The sequence below is a fragment of the Bubalus bubalis genome, chromosome 12 (genome assembly GCF_019923935.1).
Source record: "Bubalus bubalis isolate 160015118507 breed Murrah chromosome 12, NDDB_SH_1, whole genome shotgun sequence".
NCBI lineage: Eukaryota > Metazoa > Chordata > Mammalia > Artiodactyla > Bovidae > Bubalus > Bubalus bubalis.
The window spans coordinates 46,067,671-46,089,696 of NC_059168.1; the positions used below are offsets into that span (position 1 = coordinate 46,067,671).

General features: G+C 43.9%; 3 protein-coding genes across 4 annotated transcripts in view; 1 reads left to right on the forward strand and 2 right to left on the reverse strand.

Moving 5' to 3' along the window:
- Nucleotides 1-1,667: 1,667 nt before the first annotated feature.
- LOC102414327 (enhancer of rudimentary homolog) lies at nucleotides 1,668-2,554 on the reverse strand. Its single transcript, XM_044925969.2, has one exon. It carries the CDS (start codon nucleotides 2,356-2,358, stop codon nucleotides 2,047-2,049), a length of 312 nt encoding a protein of 103 aa, XP_044781904.2. The 5' UTR covers nucleotides 2,359-2,554; the 3' UTR covers nucleotides 1,668-2,046.
- Nucleotides 2,555-7,634: 5,080 nt separating this feature from the next.
- Nucleotides 7,635-16,054, reverse strand: IL1B (interleukin 1 beta). Of its 2 annotated transcripts, XM_025260560.3 has the most exons (7): nucleotides 15,955-16,054; nucleotides 15,275-15,336; nucleotides 14,482-14,530; nucleotides 12,418-12,616; nucleotides 11,475-11,636; nucleotides 9,524-9,654; nucleotides 7,635-8,576 (listed from the first exon to the last, which is right to left on the reverse strand). In XM_025260560.3, the coding sequence occupies exons 2-7, from the start codon at nucleotides 15,319-15,321 to the stop codon at nucleotides 8,364-8,366; spliced, it is 801 nt and encodes a 266-aa protein (XP_025116345.1). In that variant the 5' UTR covers nucleotides 15,322-15,336; nucleotides 15,955-16,054; the 3' UTR covers nucleotides 7,635-8,363.
- IL37 (interleukin 37) overlaps nucleotides 15,943-22,026 on the forward strand; it is a 70,896-nt gene continuing 64,812 nt past the window's right edge. The window contains exon 1 of the mRNA XM_025261130.3: nucleotides 15,943-16,390. Coding sequence (XP_025116915.3) covers nucleotides 16,366-16,390 — 25 coding nt within the window. The 5' untranslated portion in view covers nucleotides 15,943-16,365. The remainder of the gene's footprint in view (nucleotides 16,391-22,026) is intronic.

Sequence of the window (22,026 nt, forward strand, 5' to 3'; positions counted from 1 at the left end):
CTCTTAGAATCGCATGGTTATGCATTTTACTTCTTTTTCCAAAAAAATTTATTTATTTATTTGCTTGGCTGTGCTGGGTCTTAGTTGTGGCACCCAAGATTTTGGACCTCTGATCTTCACTGTGGCATGCAGGATCTTTTTTTTTTTTTTTTTTTTAGTTTCCGCATGCAGGATCTTTAGTTGCGGCATGTAGAATCTAGCTCCCTGACCAGGAATCAAACCTGGGTCCCCTGCATTGGGAGCACAGAGTCTTAGCCACTGGGCTACCAGGGAAGTCCAGATTATACATTTTGGATGGGCAGTGTTTATTTTTCTTTTATATGAATGATCTCATTCTGTGCTTAGAGTTCTGCAGTTTGACTTTTGCACACAATGATTCACCTGGATCTCTCTCCTTTCAGTGTTCTCATTTTCTTTTTAATTTGCTGTGTTTTATTTAAGGTTTTTCCTAACAAAGGATGTTTAGCTTGTTTCCAGTTTACTTTTTCCTAAACAATTCTAAAGTAAAAGTCCTTAAACTTGCTTCTTTAGGGAAGACATCCAGTAGTGGAACAGTATGTCATGTTAAAAATAAATTAGGCACTGTCAGGACTTCCCTGGTGGTCCAGTGGCTGAGACTCCATGCTCCTAACGTAGGAGATCCGGGTTTGATCCCTGGTCAGGAAACTAGAGTCTATGTGCCACAACTAAAGATCCTGCATGCCACAGTAAAGTTTGAAGATTCTGCATGCTGCAACTAAGACCTGGCACAGACAAATATGAAAATAAATATTAAAAAAATAAATTAAACATATCAGTTTTCTCTCCAAAATGGCTATACCAATTTACTCTCACATAGATGATTTGCAGGGCTTCCCTAATAGTTCAAGCACTAAAAAAATCTGCCTGCAATGCAGGGGACACAGGAGACTCGGGTTCAATCCCTGGGTCTGGAAGACCCCTGGAAGAAGCCATGGCAACCTACTCCAGTGTTCTCGCCTGGAGAATCCCATGGACAGAGGAGCCTGGTGGGCTATAGTCCATGGGGTTGCAAAGAGTCAGACACAACTGAAGAGACTGAGCACCTACACACAGATGAGTGAGACGCCTTCACAGTTTGTTGGTTTTCTTGCTGGCATATCCTCTCTGTGGGGCCTGAGAGTAGTGGGTGGAGTCGAACCAAGGAAATGGAACAATACCACCGCTGGGGCTCCCAGAGGGCACATCTGCTTTCTCCCCCAAGGCAGCCACCTGCCTCCCAGGAGTCCTATTCCGTGTTGTGGATGGGTACCACTTGGATGCCTGCTCCTGACAGCCATCCCATCCTTTGCACGGCAGTTAGGAAGCAGACTGAGCTGGGAGAGAGGCTTTGCTGGGTTGCAGGGTCTAGTTCCATCCACGTCTTCTGCCCTGGCTTGGAGAACTGTGAAGAAGGAGGAGAGGGTGTTGGGAGCGAGCCACTGAGGACCGGCACATTGTTTTTCCCCAACTAAGTCATATGCCATTTCTCCCTTTTTTGTTTTGATAGAAGGCTTTAAAAACTAAGACTATTTTATTTGAGTAGTTAATATATTCACATGATTCAAAAATCAAACAATATAAAAAGTATTGAAAGAAATGTCCTGCTCCCACCCTTATCCCCTTGTATCTTATTCCCCAGCCCCTCATGTACTTTTTATTTTATTTTATTTTAACTAAAGAACATTTATTTGTTTTTCACCAAGACTTTATCTTGAGGACGTAACTAAACTGCGCCTCCACTCCCCACCCCAACTTGAAGGAGGATTAGTACAGTGGATGTTATAAAGCAGGTATGAACAGTTTGAGGGACTGGAACCAATGTTAACTGACAAAAGCCAACTTCCATCTAAATCATCATAAAAATGTTTAAGTAAAAAAAAGGGGGGGGGGGCAAAGGGGTTTTCAGATTTATCTAATACATTCAATTCTGGCTAGGGTATACCAAAATGGAAACAGGATAACTATAATATAAAACTTCCACTACAGCACACTGCGCACACCTGTGTTTCAAGCCCACCCCCGTTCCCCTAATGCTTGCAAACTCAACTATTTCCCAGCCTGTTGGGCCTGTCGACAAAGGAGCACATAGATCTTCTCTTTAATCCAATCTTTGTTATAAGGCTGGTATGTCTGGGTATCAGCTCGGTAAGCAAGGCAGCTGAGGTCTGCCAGGTCATCAATAAAATCAAACAACTGACTGATATATGTGATAGAGGGGCTGTTGGGATTCATTCTCTTCAGATGTTCTTCATACATTTTACAAACACCTTCCATACACTCATTCACAGATTCATAGTCAGCGTAAGTTCTGCCTTCTGGCCTCTTGGTAGGCTGTACCAGCAAGACGGTGTGAGACATCGCGCCAAAGTCTCCCGCTGCAGCCGATGGCGACTCCGCCGCCGCACCATGACTACTTTTTAAATTTGTTATGTATCTTCCGGAGTTCTCAAAATCAGATAAAAGACATTGGAAGGGACCGCCTTATTTCTTTTTAAACTTTTTATTTTGTATTGGGGTGTAGCTGATTAACAACGTTGTGATAGTTTCAGGTGGACAGCAAAGGGACTCAGCCATACATATACATGTATCCATTCTCCCCCAAACTCCCCTCTCATCCAGGCTGTCGCATAACATTGAGCAGAGTTCCATGTCCTAATCATTAGAGTATTGCCTTATATATTTTTTTCCTGCCTTTTGTTACATAAAGCTGTGTTCTTAGTTGCTCAGTCGTGGCTGACTCTTGTGACCCCATAGACTGTAGCCTGCCAGGCTCCTCTGTCCATGGGATTCTTCAGGCAAGAATAATGGAGTGGGTTGCCATTTCTTCTCCAGGGGATCTTCCCGACCCAGGAATTGAACTCAGGTCTCCTGCATTGCAGGCAGACTCTTTAATGACTGAGCTTTTAGGGAAGCCCACATAAAAGCTAGCACACTATAAACACTGCCTCTTGTTCTTTTTTGGTTTTCACAATATCTTGGAGAGGATTCCCATAATTCATTCTATGAATGTCCCATAATTCATTCTACAAATGTCTCGCAATTCATTTAGCCAGTCTTCTTTGATAGAAACTTGAGTTGTTGCTCATCTTTTGCTGTTACAAGTGATGCACAATGAATCATTTTGATCATTAATGCACATGACTGTATGTCCATTTGTAGGATAAACCCCCAAAAGTGAAATTGCTGGGCTATAGGTGGATGTGTATTTGTAATCTTCATAAATACTATCAAATTTTCCTCTGTAGGAGTTGAACCCATTTATTCTCCTCATACATGCACTGTAATGTTCAGGAGTGAGCGTTTCCCCAGTCTTCCCAACGGGGTGTGATGTTAAACTTTTGGTATTTGCTAATCTGATAGAAGAGTGTAATCTCAAAGTGCTGTTAATTCAACTTTATTCTAAGTAATACGGAGCATCTTTTACTTTGTCCAAGATTAAATGGTATTTCCTTTTCAGAGGACAACCTATTAATATACTGTTTTATTAAATTTCTGCCTATTGTTTTGATGGATTTTCATGATTGCTTTTTTCTACTGTTTTGTGGGAACTCTATATGTTAGGCAAATTATCTCTTTGTCTGAGATTACAATTCCTTTTTTTCCCCCTGGGTTGTTTTTGTGTTTTGACTGGTGACTTCTGCAAACCTGAAAGTTTTCTCTTGGCCCCATTCATTCTTTTATCCTCCATGCCTGTGTTCATACTGGTCCATCTATCTAGGCTACTCTCTCCTTTTCTTTGTGTGGGGAACTCTTGCTCATCCCTTTAGGCCTGATTCAAACATCATACAAGTTGACCCTCAGTCTCCAGAGCAAGTCTTGTCACCCCTCTTAGCTGCTCCTTTCATACTTTGCCATGTCTCTACTTGTTATGCTGTCTTATTTTTAAAAATCCACCTTCCCTATCTAACTAGGAACGCCTTCAGATCAGATCAGTCGCTCAGTCGTGTCCGACCCTTTGCAACCCCATGAATCGGAGCATGCCAGGCCTCCCTGTCCATCACCAACTCCTGGAGTTCACTCAGACTCACATCCATCGAGTCAGTGATGCCATCCAGCCATCTCATCCTCTGTCATCCCCTTCTCCTCTTGCCCCCAATCCCTCCCAGCATCAGAGTCTTTTCTAATGAGTCAGCTCTTTGCATGAGGTGGCCAAAGTACTGGAGTTTCAGCTTTAGCATCATTCCTTCCAAAGAAATCCCACAGTTCAAAAGCATCAATTCTTCGGCGTTCAGCCTTCTTCACAGTCCAACTCTCACATCCATACATGACCACAGGAAAAACCATAGCCTTGACTAGATGAACCTTTGTTGGCAAAGTAATGTCTCTGCTTTTGAATATGCTATCTAGGTTGGTCATAACCTTCCTTCCAAGGAGTAAGCGTCTTTTAATTTCATGGCTGCAGTCACCATCTGCAGTGATTTTGGAGCCCAGAAAAATAAAGTCTGACACTGTTTCCACTGTTTCCCCATCTATTTCCCATGAAATGATGGGACCAGATGCCATGATCTTCATTTTCTGAATGTTGAGCTTTAAGCCAACTTTTTCACTCTCCACTTTCACTTTCATCAAGAGGCTTTTGAGTTCCTCTTCACTTTCTGCCATAAGGGTGGTGTCATCAGCATATCTGAGGTTATTGATATTTCTCCCAGCAATCTTGATTCCAGCTTGTGCTTCTTCCAGCCCAGCGTTTCTCATGATGTACTCTGCATATAAGTTAAATAAACAGGGTGACAATATACAGCCTTGATGAACTCCTTTTCCTATTTGGAATCAGTCTGTTGTTCCATGTCCAGTTCTAACTGTTGCTTCCTGACCTGCATACAAATTTCTCAAGAGGCAGATCAGGTGGTCTGGGATTCCCATCTCTTTCAGAATTTTCCACAGTTTATTGTGATCCACACAGTCAAAGGCTTTGGTATAGTCAATAAAGCAGAAATAGATGTTTTTCTGGAATGCTCTTGCTTTTTCCATGATCCAGTGGATGTTGCAATTTGATCTCTGGTTCCTCTGCCTTTTCTAAAACCAGCTTGAACATCAGGAAGTTCATGGTTCACATATTGCTGAAGCCTGGCTTGGAGAATTTTGAGCATTACTTTACTAGCGTGTGAGATGAATGCAATTGTGCGGTAGTTTGAGCATTCTTTGGCATTGCCTTTCTTTGGGATTGGAATGAAAACTGACCTTTTCCAGTCCTGTGGCCACTGCTGAGTGTTCCAAATTTGCTGACATATTGAGTGCAGCACTTTCACAGCATCATCTTTCAGGATTTGAAATAGCTCAACTGGAATGCCATCACCTCCACTAGCTTTGTTCGTAGTGATGCTTTCTAAGGCCCACTGGATTTCACATTCCAGGATGTCTAGCTCTAGGTCAGTGATCACACCATCGTGATTATCTGGGTCATGAAGATCTTTTTTATACAGTTCTTCTGTGTATTCTTACCATCTCTTCTTAATATCTTCTGCTTCTGTTAGGTCCATACCATTTCTGTCCTTTATCGAGCCCATCTTTGCATGAAATGTTCCTTTGGTATCTCTGATTTTCTTGATGAGATCCCTAGTCTTTCCCATTCTGTTGTTTTCCTCTATTTCTTTGCATTGATTGCTGAAGAAGGCTTTCTTATCTCTTCTTGCTCTTCTTTGGAACTCTGCATTCAGATGTTTATATCTTTCCTTTTCTCCTTTGCTTTTGGCTTCTCTTCTTTTCACAGCTATTTGTAAGGCCTCCCCAGACAGCCATTTTGCTTTTTTGCACTTCTTTTCCATGGGGATGGTCTTGATCCCTGTCTCCTGTACAATGTCACGAACCTCATTCCATAGTTCATCAGGCACTCTATCAGATCTAGGCCCTTAAATCTATTTCTCACTTTCACTGTATAATCATAAGGGATTTGATTTAGGTCATACCTGAATGGTCTAGTGGTTTTCCCTACTTTCTTCAATTTAAGTCTGAATTTGGCAATAAGGAGTTCATGGTCTGAGCCACAGTCAGCTCCTGGTCTTGTTTTTGCTGACTGTATAGAGCTTCTCCATCTTTGGCTGCAAAGAATATAATCAATCTGATTTCGTGTTGACCATCTGGTGATGTCCATGTATAGAGTCTTCTCTTGTGTTGTTGGAAGAGGGTGTTTGTTATGACCAGTGCATTTTCTTGGCAAAACTCTATTAGTCTTTGCCCTGCTTCATTCTGTACTCCAAGGCTATATTTGCCTGTTACTCCAGGTGTTTCTTAACTTCCTACTTTTGCATTCCAGTCCCCTATGATGAAAAGGACATCTTTTTTGGGTGTTAGTTCTAAAAGGTCTTGTAGGTCTTCATAGAACCGTTCAACTTCAGCTTCTTCAGCATTACTGGTTGGGGTATAGACTTGGATTACTGTGATATTGAATGGTTTGCCTTGGAAACGAATAGAGATCATTCTGTCGTTTTTGAGATTGCATCCAAGTACTGCATTTTGGACTCTTTTGTTGACCATGATGGCCACTCCATTTCTTCTGAGGGATTCCTGCCCGCAATAGTAGATATAATGATCATCTGAGTTAAATTCACCCATTCCAGTCCATTTCAGTTCGCTGATTCCTAGAATGTCGACATTCACTCTTGCCATCTCTTGTTTGACCACTTCCAATTTGCCTTGATTCATGGACCTGACATTCCAGGTTCCTATGCAATATTGCTCTTTACAGCATCGGACCTTGCTTCTATCACCAGTCACATCCACAGCTGGGTATTCTTTTTGCTTTGGCTCCATCCCTTCATTCTTTCTGGAGTTATTTCTCCACTGATCTCCAGTAGCATATTGGGCATCTATGGACCTGGGGAGTTCCTCTTTCAGTATCCTATCATTTTGCCTTTTCATACTGTTCATGGGGTTCTCAAGGCAAGAATACTGAAGTGGTTTGCCATTCCCTTCTCCAGTGGACCACATTCTGTCAGATCTCTCCACCATGACCCGCCCATCTTGGGTTGCCCCACGGGCATGGTTTAGTTTCATTGAGTTAGACAAGGCTGTGGTCCTAGTGTGATTAGATTGACTAGTTTTCTGTGAGTATGGTTTCAGTGTGTTTGCCCTCTGATGCCCTCTTGCAACACCAACCGTCTTACTTGGGTTTCTCTTTTCTTGGGCGTGGGGTATCTCTTCACGGCTGCTCCAGCAAAGCGCAGCCATTGCTCCTTGCCTTGGACGAGGGGTATCTCCTCACCGCTGCCCTTCCTGACCTTCAAGGTGGGATAGGTCCTCTAGGCCCTCCTGCACCCGCGCAGCCACGGCCTTACCTTTCTGGTTTCTGTACTCCCAGCCCCTACGACATAACACTGGCTTAAGACGCGTTTGTTGAATAAATGAATAGAGAAACACTTGGCAGCTGTTACCACCAGCCCTTACTCCCTATAATACTTTAGCTGATCCTGTTTTTCAGAGGAAACTTGTGTGCCATATATACTTTTGTTGAATAACAGAAGTGAAAGGGAAGGGTGTTTAAGCTGGTCTTTGCTGGCCAGTGATGTTCCTAAGCACTTTGCATTCAGTAATGAGGAGTGGGTTTCTAGTTCCCCAAGGAGATGGCTCATGACTCCATTCATCTTTACTCTTCTACATCAGATCCGAGACAAGTCAATGACCATGTGGAAAAAACATTTGTTTTCAGTGAAATTTATTTCAAAATCATTGAACAATCTGATCATTATTCCCTATTCATAAATGCTATGCTATGCTAAGTCACTTCAGTCATGTCCGACTCTGTGTGACCCCATAGATGGTAGCCTACCAGGCTCCTCCGTCCATGGGATTTTCCAGGCAAGAGTACTGGAGTGGGGTGCCATTGCCTTCTCCGCTATTCATAAATAATTCTATTTAAATAATCTGAGCTTGTATGCTTTCAGGCTTGGTGAAAGGACTTGACAGAAGGATGGCACTCTAACCCAAAGGAAATTGGTTCCGTAGTTATTGAAGGCTAGGATTTTTCACGGATGCGCCTGCTTCTAGGCCCCCTGGAACTAAATTAAATAGACTAACCCATCAATAAATAAATAAATAAATAGTTAAGCGGTTGCTCATCAGAAGCTGGGTGCAAAGGACAGAGGATTTCTTTGAAACTAGTGTGCCATGGTTTTTGCCAGGCTGACTTTGAGTGAGTAGAAGAAATGAGAGAGGGGTGGCTCAGTGGATGGGGTCCGAGGATGGGCTCTGGGAGGAGGAGATTTTTCCTCCCGGCCATGTGGAGATCTCTAAGCACTAATGCAGGGAAGGCAGTCGGGCATGGATCAGACAACAGTGAAGTTCAGGCTGCAGCTATGTTCTTCCCTTCCCTTCTGCCAGTCCTCGGGGTTATTCAGCCCACGTGGACTCCCTGGGTATGGCTTTCTTTAGGGAGAGAGGGTTTCCATTCTGAAGTCAGTTATATCCTGGCCACCTCTAAAATGTCCCAGGAAGACGGGCCTTTCTTCGATTTGAGAAGTGCTGATGTACCAGTTAGGGTACAGGACAGACTCAAATTCAACTGTATTCTTGATTTCTGTCTTGTAGAAGACAAATCGCTTTTCCATATTCCTCTTGGGGTAGACTTTGGGGTCTACTTCCTGCAGCAAAACAGAAATAAACATCTTTAAGAAGGAAAGGGCAAAGACATTCTACCCTGGTCTGGACAAAGTTGTTTTCTGGGTCATTTAAAAATGGATTAGCAGGGCTCAGGTCCAGGAGCCAGACTCCTGAGTTGTCTTTGTGACCCCGGCCTTCTGTGTGGTGACAGAAGGCACACTTATCCTTCTCTGAAACTTAGCATCAAAGGCTAGGGTGTATAATATAGGTGGAAATGTTTTCAAAAGTGAAAATTAGGTAAAAGCTTCTAGGTGTAGCTAGTTTCCAGGGACTTATCCTGTGTTTTTCCTCATGGCTCTGGCTAGAATGACTTCAAGTTGGACATGAAATTTTTGCTGGGAAAACTGGTGGGAAGAGGAGGTGTGATTTTGGGAGTGTAGTGGAGATGGCAGTGACTGGTCCCTTGAACCGATTAAGTCCTCAAAGTGTCATCTATCAAATGGTGGCTGTTGTTTAGTCACTCCGAAGTGTCTGACTCTTATGTGATCCCATGGATTGTAACCCACCAGGCTCCTCTGTCCATAGCATTTCCAGGCAAGAATACTGGAGTGAATTGCCATTTCCTACTCCAGGGGTTCTTCCCGACCCAGAGGTCTAATTGGAATCTCTTGCGTTGGCAGGCAGATTCTTTACCTCTGAGCCACCATGGAAGTCCCATCAAATGGAGGAACTCTAACAATGTATAATCTGTTGGGTGGCAAGACGGAAGAAAATCTGCAGAATAATTTACTTTTTGTGTAATGGGAGTGAAAGCTACATGCATTTGACACTTACATTAAATTGATTTCCATTTATGCAAAATTATCATGTAGATCTACTCCCAGAGGTTCTGGGGAAGGGGGATATTTAGTTGTCTTTGAAGTAAGTGATGGCTAGGGATGCCCCAGAAGAGCCTGAGAAGGGCCTTCAGCCCCTGGTATTCACTCACCTCCAGCTGCAGGGTGGGCGTATCACCTTTTTTCACACAAGACAGGTATAGATTCTTGTCCTTGATACCCAAGGCCACAGGAATCTTGTTGTCTCTTTCCTCTCCTTGCACGAAGCTCATGCAGAACACCACTGGGGAGAGGAGAGGGGTCTTGTGGTCAGGGATATGGCACTGCAGGGTCAGCCCAATCCCTGGACCCCAAGCCCAAGATTAATACAGTATAGCATCCTCTGTGGGAACCCACACTGAGGTTCTTATGGCAACCCACACTGAAGTTCCTACAGCCTAACAGAGAGGGTAATCCCACAGATCATAGCAGCTTCAGTTTCTTGAAACAGGTTTTTCCCTCAAATGGTCTGGGGGCTTCTCAGAGACTCCTCATAGTGGCAATGAAAAATCAGGGGGTCTAATTTTTAAAAATAGGAGAAAGCTCTCATGTCCCTGACCAGTCCACAAGAATAGAACAGTATGATCAACATGAAAATTGAGAAAAGAGATAAAGCTGGGCTCCTGAAAGACACTGGTCATGGATCTGTTTCAAGACTATAAACAGGAAAGTGGGAAGAACCTGGGAAAGGAGAAGCTTAGCTGGGAAAAGGCATTCCAAAGAAAAGACATGCATTTTTAGTCTTCCTTAGTTATAGCTGTCTCACTTAGAGGCCCGAAGGTCATGCTCACAACACTGTTCTAAACAAACAGGGTTGTCTTGGCTTGGTTGAAACCAGGATGCTTTCCCTCAGGGATGCCTCTCTTCAAGGTCAGCACCCTTTGAAGAGAACAGTCTGGCTGTTCCTTTCAGCTGCCCCCTTGGTTATGCCCCTGCATACAGGGTTCAGCCATAGTGGCAAAGTGCCAGACAGATTCCTGCAACCCGTGGGCCACCCCTGGACTTGAAGCAATGCCAGTGACATGGGCTTGCCTGGTGGCTCAATGGTAAAGAATCTGCCTGCCAATGTAGGAGACACGGGTTTGATCTCTGGTCTGGGGAGATCCCACATGCCACAGAGCAACTAAGCCTGTGCGTCACAGCTACTGACACTGTACTCTAGAGCCCATGAGCCATCTACTGAAGCCCCCTCACCCTAGAGCCCATGCTCCACAGCAAGAGAAGTCACTGCAATGAGAATCCCATGCACCACAGCTAGAGAGTAGCCCCAGCTCACCACAAGTAGAGAAAAGCCCTCACAGCAACAAAACCCACACAGCCAAAAATAAAGAAAAATTTAAAAATAAAAAAGTTGCCAGTGACAGTAGAGAGATATAAATTCCTGCTTGTCAGTTAGGTTTCCCTCTAAGGAACCATCTGGTTTGGGATGGGAAGGATGTTAGGGGTGAGGGGGCAGGGTTGAGAATGAGGAGGGACAAATTATCTCCTCACCATTCTAGTTTCAACCCCAACAACCGGAAGAAAGAACCCACAGGCAGTTAGGTCATGTCCATCAAATGACCTCTAACAGAAGCACTGCCATTAAATGACTCGGCTGGGCAGTGGTCCTGGGGTTGCTGGAGCAGTCTAATTTCTCAGAGTCACCTCTGTTGCTGAAAAATGAATGTACTAAGGGACTCAATGTGGTCTCATCACTAGAATCCAAACAAAATGTTTGCATGTCCTTCATTATTGTTGTTGTTATTTAGTTGCTAAATCATATCCGACTCTTTGTAACCCCCTTGGCTATAGCCCTCTAGGTCATGGAATTTCCCAGGCAAGAATACTGGAGTGGGTTTCCATTTCCTTCTCCAGAGGATCTTCCTGATCCAGGGATTGAACCTATGTCTCCTGCATTGACAGGCAGATTCTTTTCCATTGAGCCATCTGGGAAGCCCCAGCATGTTCTTTATTATATGCTATTTCACTGCCATGGATCATTTTCCTTAATGGTCTGCTCTGTTGAAATGTAGAGAATTAGCAAGCAACGAGGAGGCCAAGAAAAGAGACAAAGTCCCCAAGTACCTTCTCGGCTCATTTCCTGTGAGAGGAGGTGGAGAGCCTTCAGCACACATGGGCTAGCCAGCACCAGGGATTTTTGCTCTCTGTCCTGGAGTTTGCACTTTACTGACTGCACGGGTGCGTCACACAGAAACTCGTCGGAGGACGTTTCGAAGATGACAGGCTCTGAAATGTGGAGCACAGACCTTGTTTAGGGAGATTCCCAGGTGATTATGGGAGGCAGAATTTGTTTCCTTGGAGAACTTCTGAGCATGCCTAGCTGAGGCTTGATTACATCAGTGGAGAGGAAGTTGGGGTGGGTCAGAACACTGGGCCTGGCACCCTAAGATGTAGGTTCAAACTTCAGCTCTATTACTTGCTGTGGATGAGCCATGGGGTCACTTATGTAAAATGGTGGTGGCAACAGATGTGGCCCAACAAGGACATCCTGAGATTCACAGGATATAATGTAAATGAAAGCATACAGAATGACTGGCTGCTTTGCAAATATGAGTAGTTATCAAGGTCCTATTTTAAGAATAGTTTCAACAACTAAAAAGGAGAGTGAAACCATCACCAAGTTGGATTCTATACAGTAGTGTATTGAAATATAACATTTTGGGTACCATTTTATGCAAGTCTGTAAATTCGGAAAAAGCTTCCATAATTTTAGGATGCATAGCATGATTAGCCAGTTACATCATTATTTCATTAAGGAAGAATTCCTTAAAAAATCTTTTAAGGGAGCAAATCAATCTGATGGAAGACAAAACAAAAAAAAGACTGGTTTCAACTGAAGAGATGATTAACTGAGCTTCTAGATGTCTCTGTTTTCCTCTCATTACTGGGCCCTCTACTTTTAAAGGGTTTCAGCCTCGGGGATGGGGGAGTGTTAGCTGTTGAGTTATGGCCTCTGAGAAGGAAATGACCAGCGATCTCATGTCTGCCCTTAGCTCTCATTAGGTACCTTCTTCAAAGATGAATGAAAGGATGCTCCTCAGGTCATCATCATGGAAGACATGTGCGTAGGCACTGTTCCTCAGCTTCTCCATGGCCACGATGACCGACACCACCTGCCTGAAGCTTTTGTTGTAGAGCTGGTGAGAAATCTGCAGCTGGATGTTTCCATCTCCCATGGAACCGAGGTCCAGGTGTTGGATGCAGCTCTGTGAAGAGACCAAAGAAGTCAGCATGGGAAGGTGGTTGGGCCAGACAACTTCTGTTTTGATGCGAGAGAGGAGGAAGGAGGAGATTCATGCGTGCTCAGCCACTCAGTCATGTCCGACACTCAGAGACCCCATGGGCTGTAGCCAGGCTCCTCTGTCCATGGGATTCTGCAGGCAAGAATACTAAAGTGGGTTGCCATTTTCTCCTCCAGGGAGTCTTCTGGACCCAGGGATCAAACCCACTGCATCTCCTGCATTGGTGGGCAGATTCTTTACCACTGAGCCACCTGGGAAGCCCAAGGAAGAGATAACAGAGCTTCTAAAGATAAACTTTCATCTCTCTGCAACCCAGAGAGGTTAAGTGGCTTATCCAAAAACATCGGCCAGTGAGAGGCAGACCCTAAACCATAATGTAAGCTTTCTAATGCAGTATACAACATTCTTCTAGAATAAATCCATTCTTACCTTATCTTTTCTTACACATGCTCCACCTAACCATAAACTTACACCTTCTAACACTATTTATCTTTTTGGAAGCCTAATGTACCAATGTTATGTATTTCATTTTTCAGGGCTATGATGATCAGATTTTCAATATGCCTCTGCCCAATCAACAATGTTCTATACAATCTTTTTCTCAAATGCTTTCTCATAAGCATCCTGCAAAAAAGTGGTTACTATTATGAAATAGTTCCTCAATTCAGAGAAACTGTTTAACTGCATTAAGCCTTAACTGAAGTTGCTTGCAAGGCATGATAATGGTTTAAAAGTTTGAAGGACAGCTCAAGAGACCTGTAACAACACAGAGGAAAGCTGAGTGGGAGGGACATTCTGCCCAGAGCAGAGGCCCCAGGAGAGAGAGCCAGAATGCTGCATGAGACTGTGGGAGGGAGGGCTGGACAGAGAAACTGGGCTCCATCTAGGGCTGGAGAAAACCAGTTGTGCTGGTTTTAAAGTCTTTAAAGAAAGGAACTTTCAGCAAGACAGGAATGCTTGATAAGGCTGGAGGAGGTTGTCACGAACTAAAAACATCAGAGAGAACAGCTGCCTGCTAATTGGTACAACTGCGCCAGCAAGGCTGATGGCTGAACTACCTGAGAGAGTTATTAGATTACAGGAGTTATCACACTTACAGAAGAGGAGGGACTGCTGGAGGGTCAACAATGCTCTCTGGGTCACAAAGCGTCTGACACTACTGAGTGAGTGAGCACATACACACAAAGAAACACTCCTCTGCTAGATAAACTTAGCTCCTGCTGGTAATATCTCAGAGCCAAGGGTTGCAGGATGCTAGGGTCTCAGACATCATCCTGCTTATGACCCTTATTATTCAGACTAGGATCAAAGGGGTAAAATGACTTGCTCAAGATCCAACAGCAAGTGAATAATTTTCTCATAACTCCCAAACTCAACTTTTTGTTTACATCATGACTTGTTGTCCTTAAGCTCCACTTCAGGGAGCAAAAAACAATCCCACCCTTAAAGGAGGTGGACATATTCATTCTCAAGGTCATCTTCTCTGGGTCAGGTTCAGTTCAAGTGATTAATGTAACTTCATCACTTTTAGAGCTGAACACCTCTCCTAAAAGAAGAATTAAATTTGCTTGGAAGAGACAACAAGCACTATCTCTACTTAAATTCCCCTTCTAAAAGCCTCTGCAAGCATGGCCAGCATCACCAAGACTCAGTGAAACACTGGTGGCGTGGAAGTTGCAGAGTGGCCAGCTTCCATTTGTCTCACTGGAAGAGGAGAAAGTCATTTTATCACAAAATTCCATAGGAACAAACCAGCCCAGAACACTTCCCTTGAGTCTTTCCTCTGTCAGAGCCCCTCAACATGTTGGGATCAAAACCCAAAGACTCACCTTCATCTGTTTGGGGCCATCAGCCTCAAATAACAGCTCATTCTCGTCACTGTAATAAAAACAGAAAGATTGCTCAATTTCATCTCCTGGACAAGATTAGCTTTTCTTCCCTGTTGATAATCTTCACCATCAATGCATGTGTGCTAAGTTGCTTCAGTTATGTCTGACTCTTTGTGATCCTGTGGCTCCTCTGTCCATGGGATTCTCCAGGCAAGAATACTGGAGTATTGCCACGCCCTTGTCCAGGGCATCTTCTGGACCCAGGGATCGAGCCCATGTCTGCTGCGTCTCCTGCATTGCAGGCAGATTCTTTACCCACTGAGCCACCTGGGAAGCTGGGCAATAGGAAACTGCAAACAAAGTGTTCCTTAGGGCTGCCTGAAGCAGGTAGTTGCCATGGTAATATACATGGGACAGCACAGGAGGAGGGCAGGTACCCATTGCTCTCTGAGCTCTCTGTTGTATCCTGAGACCTAACTTCCAGCCTGGTGAAAATCTGAGCTTTCCTTCTCAGTTAAGCCAAATCTGCCAAGGGATGCACTGGATTGTCCACTTGGAATCTTTCTTCCTGTTTCCATCTGCAGGAAGCCCCTGAAGCAGCATCTGGGTGGCCTAAGGGTGCCATGGCTGGACTTGCAGTGGGACATCAGTCCTTAAACCAGGTTGACTTGGAACCCTGCTTGCCACTGTAAGAGGCAGTTTGGGAGATGAATCTGGTCTCTAAGCACATATAAAAATCCACTCTTGAGAGGAAAGCCCTGCTAACACAATTGGTATCAATTTTCCCACTGACCTGTAGTAGGCCATCATTTCATTGATGGGTTCAGGTACGGTTGCCATGGCTGTTTCAGAAACCTGTGCAAAGAGGAGAAAAATGAGTGACTATTTGCCATGCCAGTCCCCATGAGGGCTGCCTTCTTCACATGTGATTTGCCCTCAGCATCTTGTACCTGGCAGGCAAGCAAAGAAGCCATTTTCGAATGAATGAGTGAATGCATGAAAGTCATCGTTTGGGTTCAGAGTAAGTGAAAGTCACTCAGCTGTGTCTGACTCTTTGCAATTCTCAAGACCAGAATACTGGAGTAGGTAGGTGGGTAGTCTTTCCCTTCTCCAGGGGATCTTCCCAAACCAGGGATCGAACCCAGGTCTCCTACATTGCAGTTGGATTCTTTACAAGCTGAGCCACAGGGGTCCAGAGTAAAGCATTTGCTAAACCAAGCCCAAACCAGGAGCAGATCTCTTAGGTGATCTGGGGGAAAGGTAGGATCCTGAGCTCTCAGATGCCAGCTGCTAGATAAGTGGTATTAATTCCCCTATTATTTTGCAAGTTATTGTATTATACATAGCTGGCAGTTTTGCAGAAAGCCCAGCTGTCAGGCAGAGAAGGAAGAGAGGAGAGAGGGAGGAAGACAGAAAAAAAGAGAGAGAGAGACTCCCTTAAGACCTAGTCAGCAGGAAGAATTAAAGTGGTACCTGGGCAATGAAGGCTGGCTGGAGAGAATAGGATCCCTGGGTGGCTTGCTGTGCCTCCAAGCGGGTATACTGTCTGCTGGTTTCTCCTACCTATCTTATGGCCTTCAAAAGCAGAAGTGGAGAGCTGAGAGATTTCCCCTTTGGTTAACTGATTTCACAACCAAGTTAAAAAAAAAAAGGATTGATGGTAACTGGGAGAGAAATAATTCTCCAGTCCTTGGGAGGGCAAGTGAGAGCCAACTGTGACACATCCTTGCAAATGTGTCATCATGCAAATATATGTTGGTTTTTCTGACAACTTTTGTGCAGATGATGTGAAACCAAAGTAGCGGGTTTTCCTAGGTAAGAAGGATGTTTTAATTTCGAATCTCCGGGGACAAACGGAGGACACCCAGAGGCACACGCACAAAAATGCTTCCTCGCTCACTCCTTGCACGTAAGTTTAGGAAACTTCTTACTTGGAGATGAATAAGTGAGCATAGGGAAGTGACAGTAACCCTGTGAATTCCGAACCCATCATGCTGTTTTCTACCTTGGAGGCTCTGGGTCAATTAATGAAGCCTCTGGGGAGACATTTGATCTTGCTAGGATGAGGCAAGGAAAACACAGTTGTGCAGGGATGCAGGCTTCAGATGGAGCTGGGGGACCCTTGGAGACAAGCTCATCCAACCCATTCTGACCAGGTGCTGGTATCCTAGCCAATTGCATATGGAATCAATATTAATATTTGATGGACAGTGAAATGAACCTGGATTGAGAACCTGTTTGAAAAGATTGTGAATAAGTTGCATAATCACATTCCCTTTTTAAAATGCAGAGACGTTGGGGTCTTTTCTGGAGGACCAGTGATTAAGACTCTGCGCTTCTACTGCAACGGGGTTAGGTTTGATCCTTGGTTGGGGAACTAAGATCCCGCATGCCTCATGGTGGGGCTACAAAACAACTGCAGAGATGGTTTATGCCTAACAGAATTTTTTTTTTTCTGTTAAGTCTGAGAAGCAAAAAATTTCTAAATAAGAATATTCAGCTGAGACTATATCTGTTGGTAGCTCCAAGAGTTATTAGACATTAGACCTTTTTTTCCCTCTAGTTTTATTGCAATGCAATTTATATTAACCTTGTATAAGTTTAAGGTGTTCAACAGGGGCTTCCTCAATGGCTCAGAGGTAAAGAATCCTCCTGCAATTCAGGAGATGCAGGAGATGTAGTTTCGATCCCTGGATTGGGAAGATCCCCTGGAGAAGGAAATGGCAACTCATTCCAGTATTCTTGCCTGGAAAATTCCATGGACAGAAGAGCCTGGTGGGCTACAGTCCATGGGGTCGCAAAGAGTCAGACATGATTGAGTAACTGAGTACAGCACAAGGTATACAAGTTGATGATTTTATATATATATGGGTGAGTATATATATATATATATATATATATACATACATAGCAAAAAGTTTAACCATTCATAAACTTACACATATATACACATATACATATGTACTATATGTGTATATATATACATATATATACACATGGTGTTGAGAACATTTATGATTTACCTTCTTAGCAACTTTCAGCTATATGATACAGCGCAGTGCAGTGTTAATTGCTCAGTCATGTAACCCCATGGATTGTAGCTCACCAGGCTCCTCTGTCCATGGGATTTCCCAGGCAAGAATACTGGAGTGAGTTGCCATTCCTTTCTGCAGGGGATCTTCCCTACCCAGGGATTAAACCCAGGTCTCCCACATTGCAGGTGGATTCTTTACCACCTGAACCACCAGGGAAGCCCACATGATACGTAATGCTGCTAAGTCGCTTCAGTCGTGTCCGACTCTGTGTGACCCCATAGATGGTAGCCCACCAGGCTCTCCTGTCCCTGGGATTCTCCAGGCAAGAACACTGGAGTGGGTTGCCATTTCCTTCTCCAATGCATGAAAGTGAAAAGTGAAAGTGAAGTCGCTCAGTCATATCCGACTCTTAGTGACCCCATGGACTGCAGCCTACCAGGCTCCTCCGTCCATGGGATTTTCCAGGCAAGAGTACTGGAGTGGGGTGCCATTGCCTTCTCCGTGATTCGTAATACAGTATAGATAGCTAAGTTCTGGGAATCTAATGTACAGTATAGTGATTATTATTAACTATACTGTATTACGTATCAGTATAGTTAATAATAATCACTATACTGTACATTAGATTCCCAGAACTTAGCTATCTTAAAACTGAAAGTATCATACATACTCTTTGACCAACATCTCCCATTTCTCTCACCCCCTAGCCCTTGGCAACTGCTATTCTTTTCTCTGTTCCTATGAGCTTTGCTTTTATTATTTTTTTTTTAAGATTCCATGTATAAGTGAGATCTATAGCTTTTGTATTTCTCTGATGTATTTCACTTTGCATAATGCCCCTCAAGTTCATCTGTGTTGTCAAAAAGATAAGATTTTCTCCTTTTATTTTTTTATGGCTAAATAATATTCTTTTATATACATGTTGCTGCTGCTAAGTCACTTCAGTTGTGTCTGACTCTGTGCATGTTATATATCTCTAAATTGAGATATATATCTTTGTACTATAGTCTGAAATCAGAAAGTGTGATACCTTCAGCTTTGTTGTTTTTAAGATTGTTTTGGCTATTCAATGTCTTTGGAGATTCCATACACATTTTTGAGTTGTTTTTCTGTTTCTGTGAAATCTGCTGTTGGAATTTTGATAGGAATTGTGGTGAATTTATAGGTGGCTTTAGGTAGTATGGACAACCTAGAGGGGTGTGATGGGGATGGAGGTGGGAGGGAAGTTCAAGAGGAAGGGGACATATGTATACCTATGGCTGATTCATGTTGATGTCTAGCAGAACCATCACGATACTGTAAAATAATTATCCTCTAATTAAAAATAAAATACATTTTAAAAAAGAAAAAAAGATACTAGTTATTCTAGTTCGAAACATGGGATATCTTTCCCTTTACTCATGTCTTTGATTTCTTTTATCAATGTGTTATAATTTTCAGTGTACAGGTCTTTTCGCCTTCTTAGAAATTTATTTCTAAGTATTTTGTTGCTTTTGATGCTATTGTAAATGGCACTGTTTTCTTTATTTCTCTTTTGCACCAGACTTTGTTTAACTCAGACATCAGAAGCATGCCTGCCTGGGTACTGCTCCAGGGTAGCCCTGGAAGAATGAATGAATAAATAATCAGGTCAAAACTGGCACATGGAGTCTCAGAACAATGCCTTCTCTACCCCCTTTGTCACCTATATTATAGCATATTTAAAAAATAATTTATTATGTATTTATTTTTGGTTGTGTTGGAGCTTCATCGCTGTGCATGGGCTTTCTCTAGCTTTGGCCAGGAGGGATTATTCTCTAGATTTGGTGCGTGGGCTTCTCTTGTTGCAGAGCACAGGCTCTGGGGAACTCGGGCTTAAGTAGTTGCGGCACACCGGCTCAGTAGTTGCAGTTTCCAGGCTCTAGAGCACAGGTTCAGTAGTTGTGGCTCACGGATTCAGTTGCTTCATGTCATGAAGGATCTTCCTGGGTCAGGGATTGAACCTGTGTCTTCTGCAGTGGCAGGCAAAATTACCACTGAGCCACCAGGGAAACCCGATAGCACTTAGAGCACTGAATCGGAACCTGGCTCACTTACCAGGTTCCTTTAGGAGCTTGTGAACTCTCAGAGCTGGGACGAGCATATTGTGATGTGCAAGTTCTGGCAGTAAAACTTTGCTCAGCGAGGTTCATGGGAGACAGGTTTTGACTTTCGCAGGCAGGAGGAAAATAGACTTTCCCGTGGGCAAGGATCATATAATGGTTTCACCAGCCAGCCTTCTCATTGGGCCCCTAGTATCTTGATATTGAGCCTCCCAGGTGGCTCAGGGGTAAAGAATCTGCCTGCTAATGCAGGAGACAGTGGTTTGATCCTTGGTTTGGGAAGATCCCCTAGAGGAGGAAATGGCAACCCATTCCAGTATTCTTCCCTGGGAAATCCCATGGACAGTGGAGCCTGGAGGGGTACAGTCCTTGGGGTCACCAAAGAGCCAGACATGACTTAGTGACTAAACAACAATCACAACAAATCTTGATATCAGGAAGGCAGATGCAAGAAACCTATCTTCGGAATGTTGTATGTTCCACATGGAATCTAAAAGTTGCAACCTGTTCAATACATCCCTTTCTTGTGGGTTTGGGGATCTGTAGTCATTTCCTAAGTCTAAGCCCTCATAAAACTGGAGGTCTGGTTCTGCAGACTCTGTTTTGCCATCATAGGCTCCACTCTGGAAATGAACCCTTGGTCCTCAAGTCTCATTGAAAGAACTACCACCTTCCTCAGACTCTTTATGCTGGGGACCTGGTAGTCTGGTAGCTCTGTGGGTTCTCCTGACAGAGAATCAGAATTGGTGATATGATTAGAGGCCAAGTGAAGGAAGACAAAAACCAGCGGCAGTAAGAGAAGTAGGCAAGGGACTCAAGCATCATTTCTGAATGAATCCGTTCTGTTTCTGGGACTTGAGATAGAAGTCAGGAATAAAATTACTTCTCCATCTTCTTCATCCATCAGTATCCAGGGTGCACGAGCCCTCATTCTTTCTGTTCAAGGGAAATTTTGGAGCCGTGGGGCAATGCCCCTTGACGTAATAAACTCTACAGTTCTGCCCTGTCTCATCCCAGCCCTGTGGCCTGGACACAAAACCTGGCAGCATCCTGTCCATCTCAGGAAGTGAAACCTCTTATTGTGTCAAGTTCACAGATTGCACAACGCCTGTATTAAAAACAGTCTTTCCAAGAGGACGACTCAGGCCCCAGCACTTCCTTCCGGTCCCCAGTAAGCAGAAAACATCTCATTACAGATGTAGTTGCACAGAGGGAGGGCCTGGAACAGTGATGACGATGGGGATGGAGATGCCTGGGAATGGACCAAGCAGAAGTGGGAGATTGGCAAGCCTGGATGTCATAGGGAGCTTCAGCTCTTGGAAGATTCTTCAGCTGTTGAGTCACTCAAGCTCTTCTCAGCTCAAAGTTGCCCACTACCCTGCCGAGTCATTCCTCTGAAACAGGACTGGCCTTACTTAGAGCAGCGTGTGCCTTGGTATCATCTTATGCCTCATCTTGGGCATCTAGCCTCTCTTAATAAGGTTGGTCTCACCCAAATGGTCTTCACTCAGTTTGAACAAGAAGACAGGCAAAATAATCATGGATTAGTTCTTATATTGTCATGATACATGTAGTGATGTCTGCTCTATGTTGGAGGCCATGACCAACCCTACCATCTTCCCCAAGTCCCTTCTCATCCTCAGCATTGACTTCCTAATATTGTTCCTAAGAGTCTGTCATTTTCCTTCCATTATTTCTGTAGGTCTTTCTGGTATCCGAAAGTGTAAACAATGTCCTATATAGCCACACTTGTCACCATGGATACATGACTCCTTTTCCTTCTGCTGCTGCTGCTAAGTCGCTTCAGTCATGTCCAACTCTGTGCGACCCCATAGACAACAGCCCACCAGGCTCCCCCATCCCTGGGATTTTCCAGGCAAGAACACTGGAGTGGGTTGCCATTTCCTTCTCCAATGCATGAAAGTGAAAAGTGAAAGTGAAGTCGCTCACTGGGTATTATTTAGGACTGGGAAGTCTGATTTTTAGGTTTGAGACCTCTGTTCTTCTCAGAGCATCATCTTAGTTGGGTCTGCTTCCTGCCCCCTTGAACCCAAGTACTTATAGAGGGGACAGACTCCAGGGATGCTCCATCCTCTCTCCAGATCTAGAACAAGGAGGGCTTAGATATTTAAGCAGGAGGAGCAATTCAGTGAGGTATATGGTCTCCAGTGGACTCTCCCTATAGGCTGAGATCTTATTTCACCTCTGAGAACCCAGTGAACACTTGCCCTTCCTTTAGATCTAGCAGAAAAACCATGGGTGGGTGAGACAGTTACCAAGGACTTTGTGTTTTATATCTCTTTGCACACATAATGGGTATAGGAGAGCTGGCCATAAACATAACACTCTGATACAACTTATACCAGGGGTCTGGAAACATTCTGTAGAAAGAGCCAGGTATCAAGTATTTTAGGCTTTGTTGCACCACT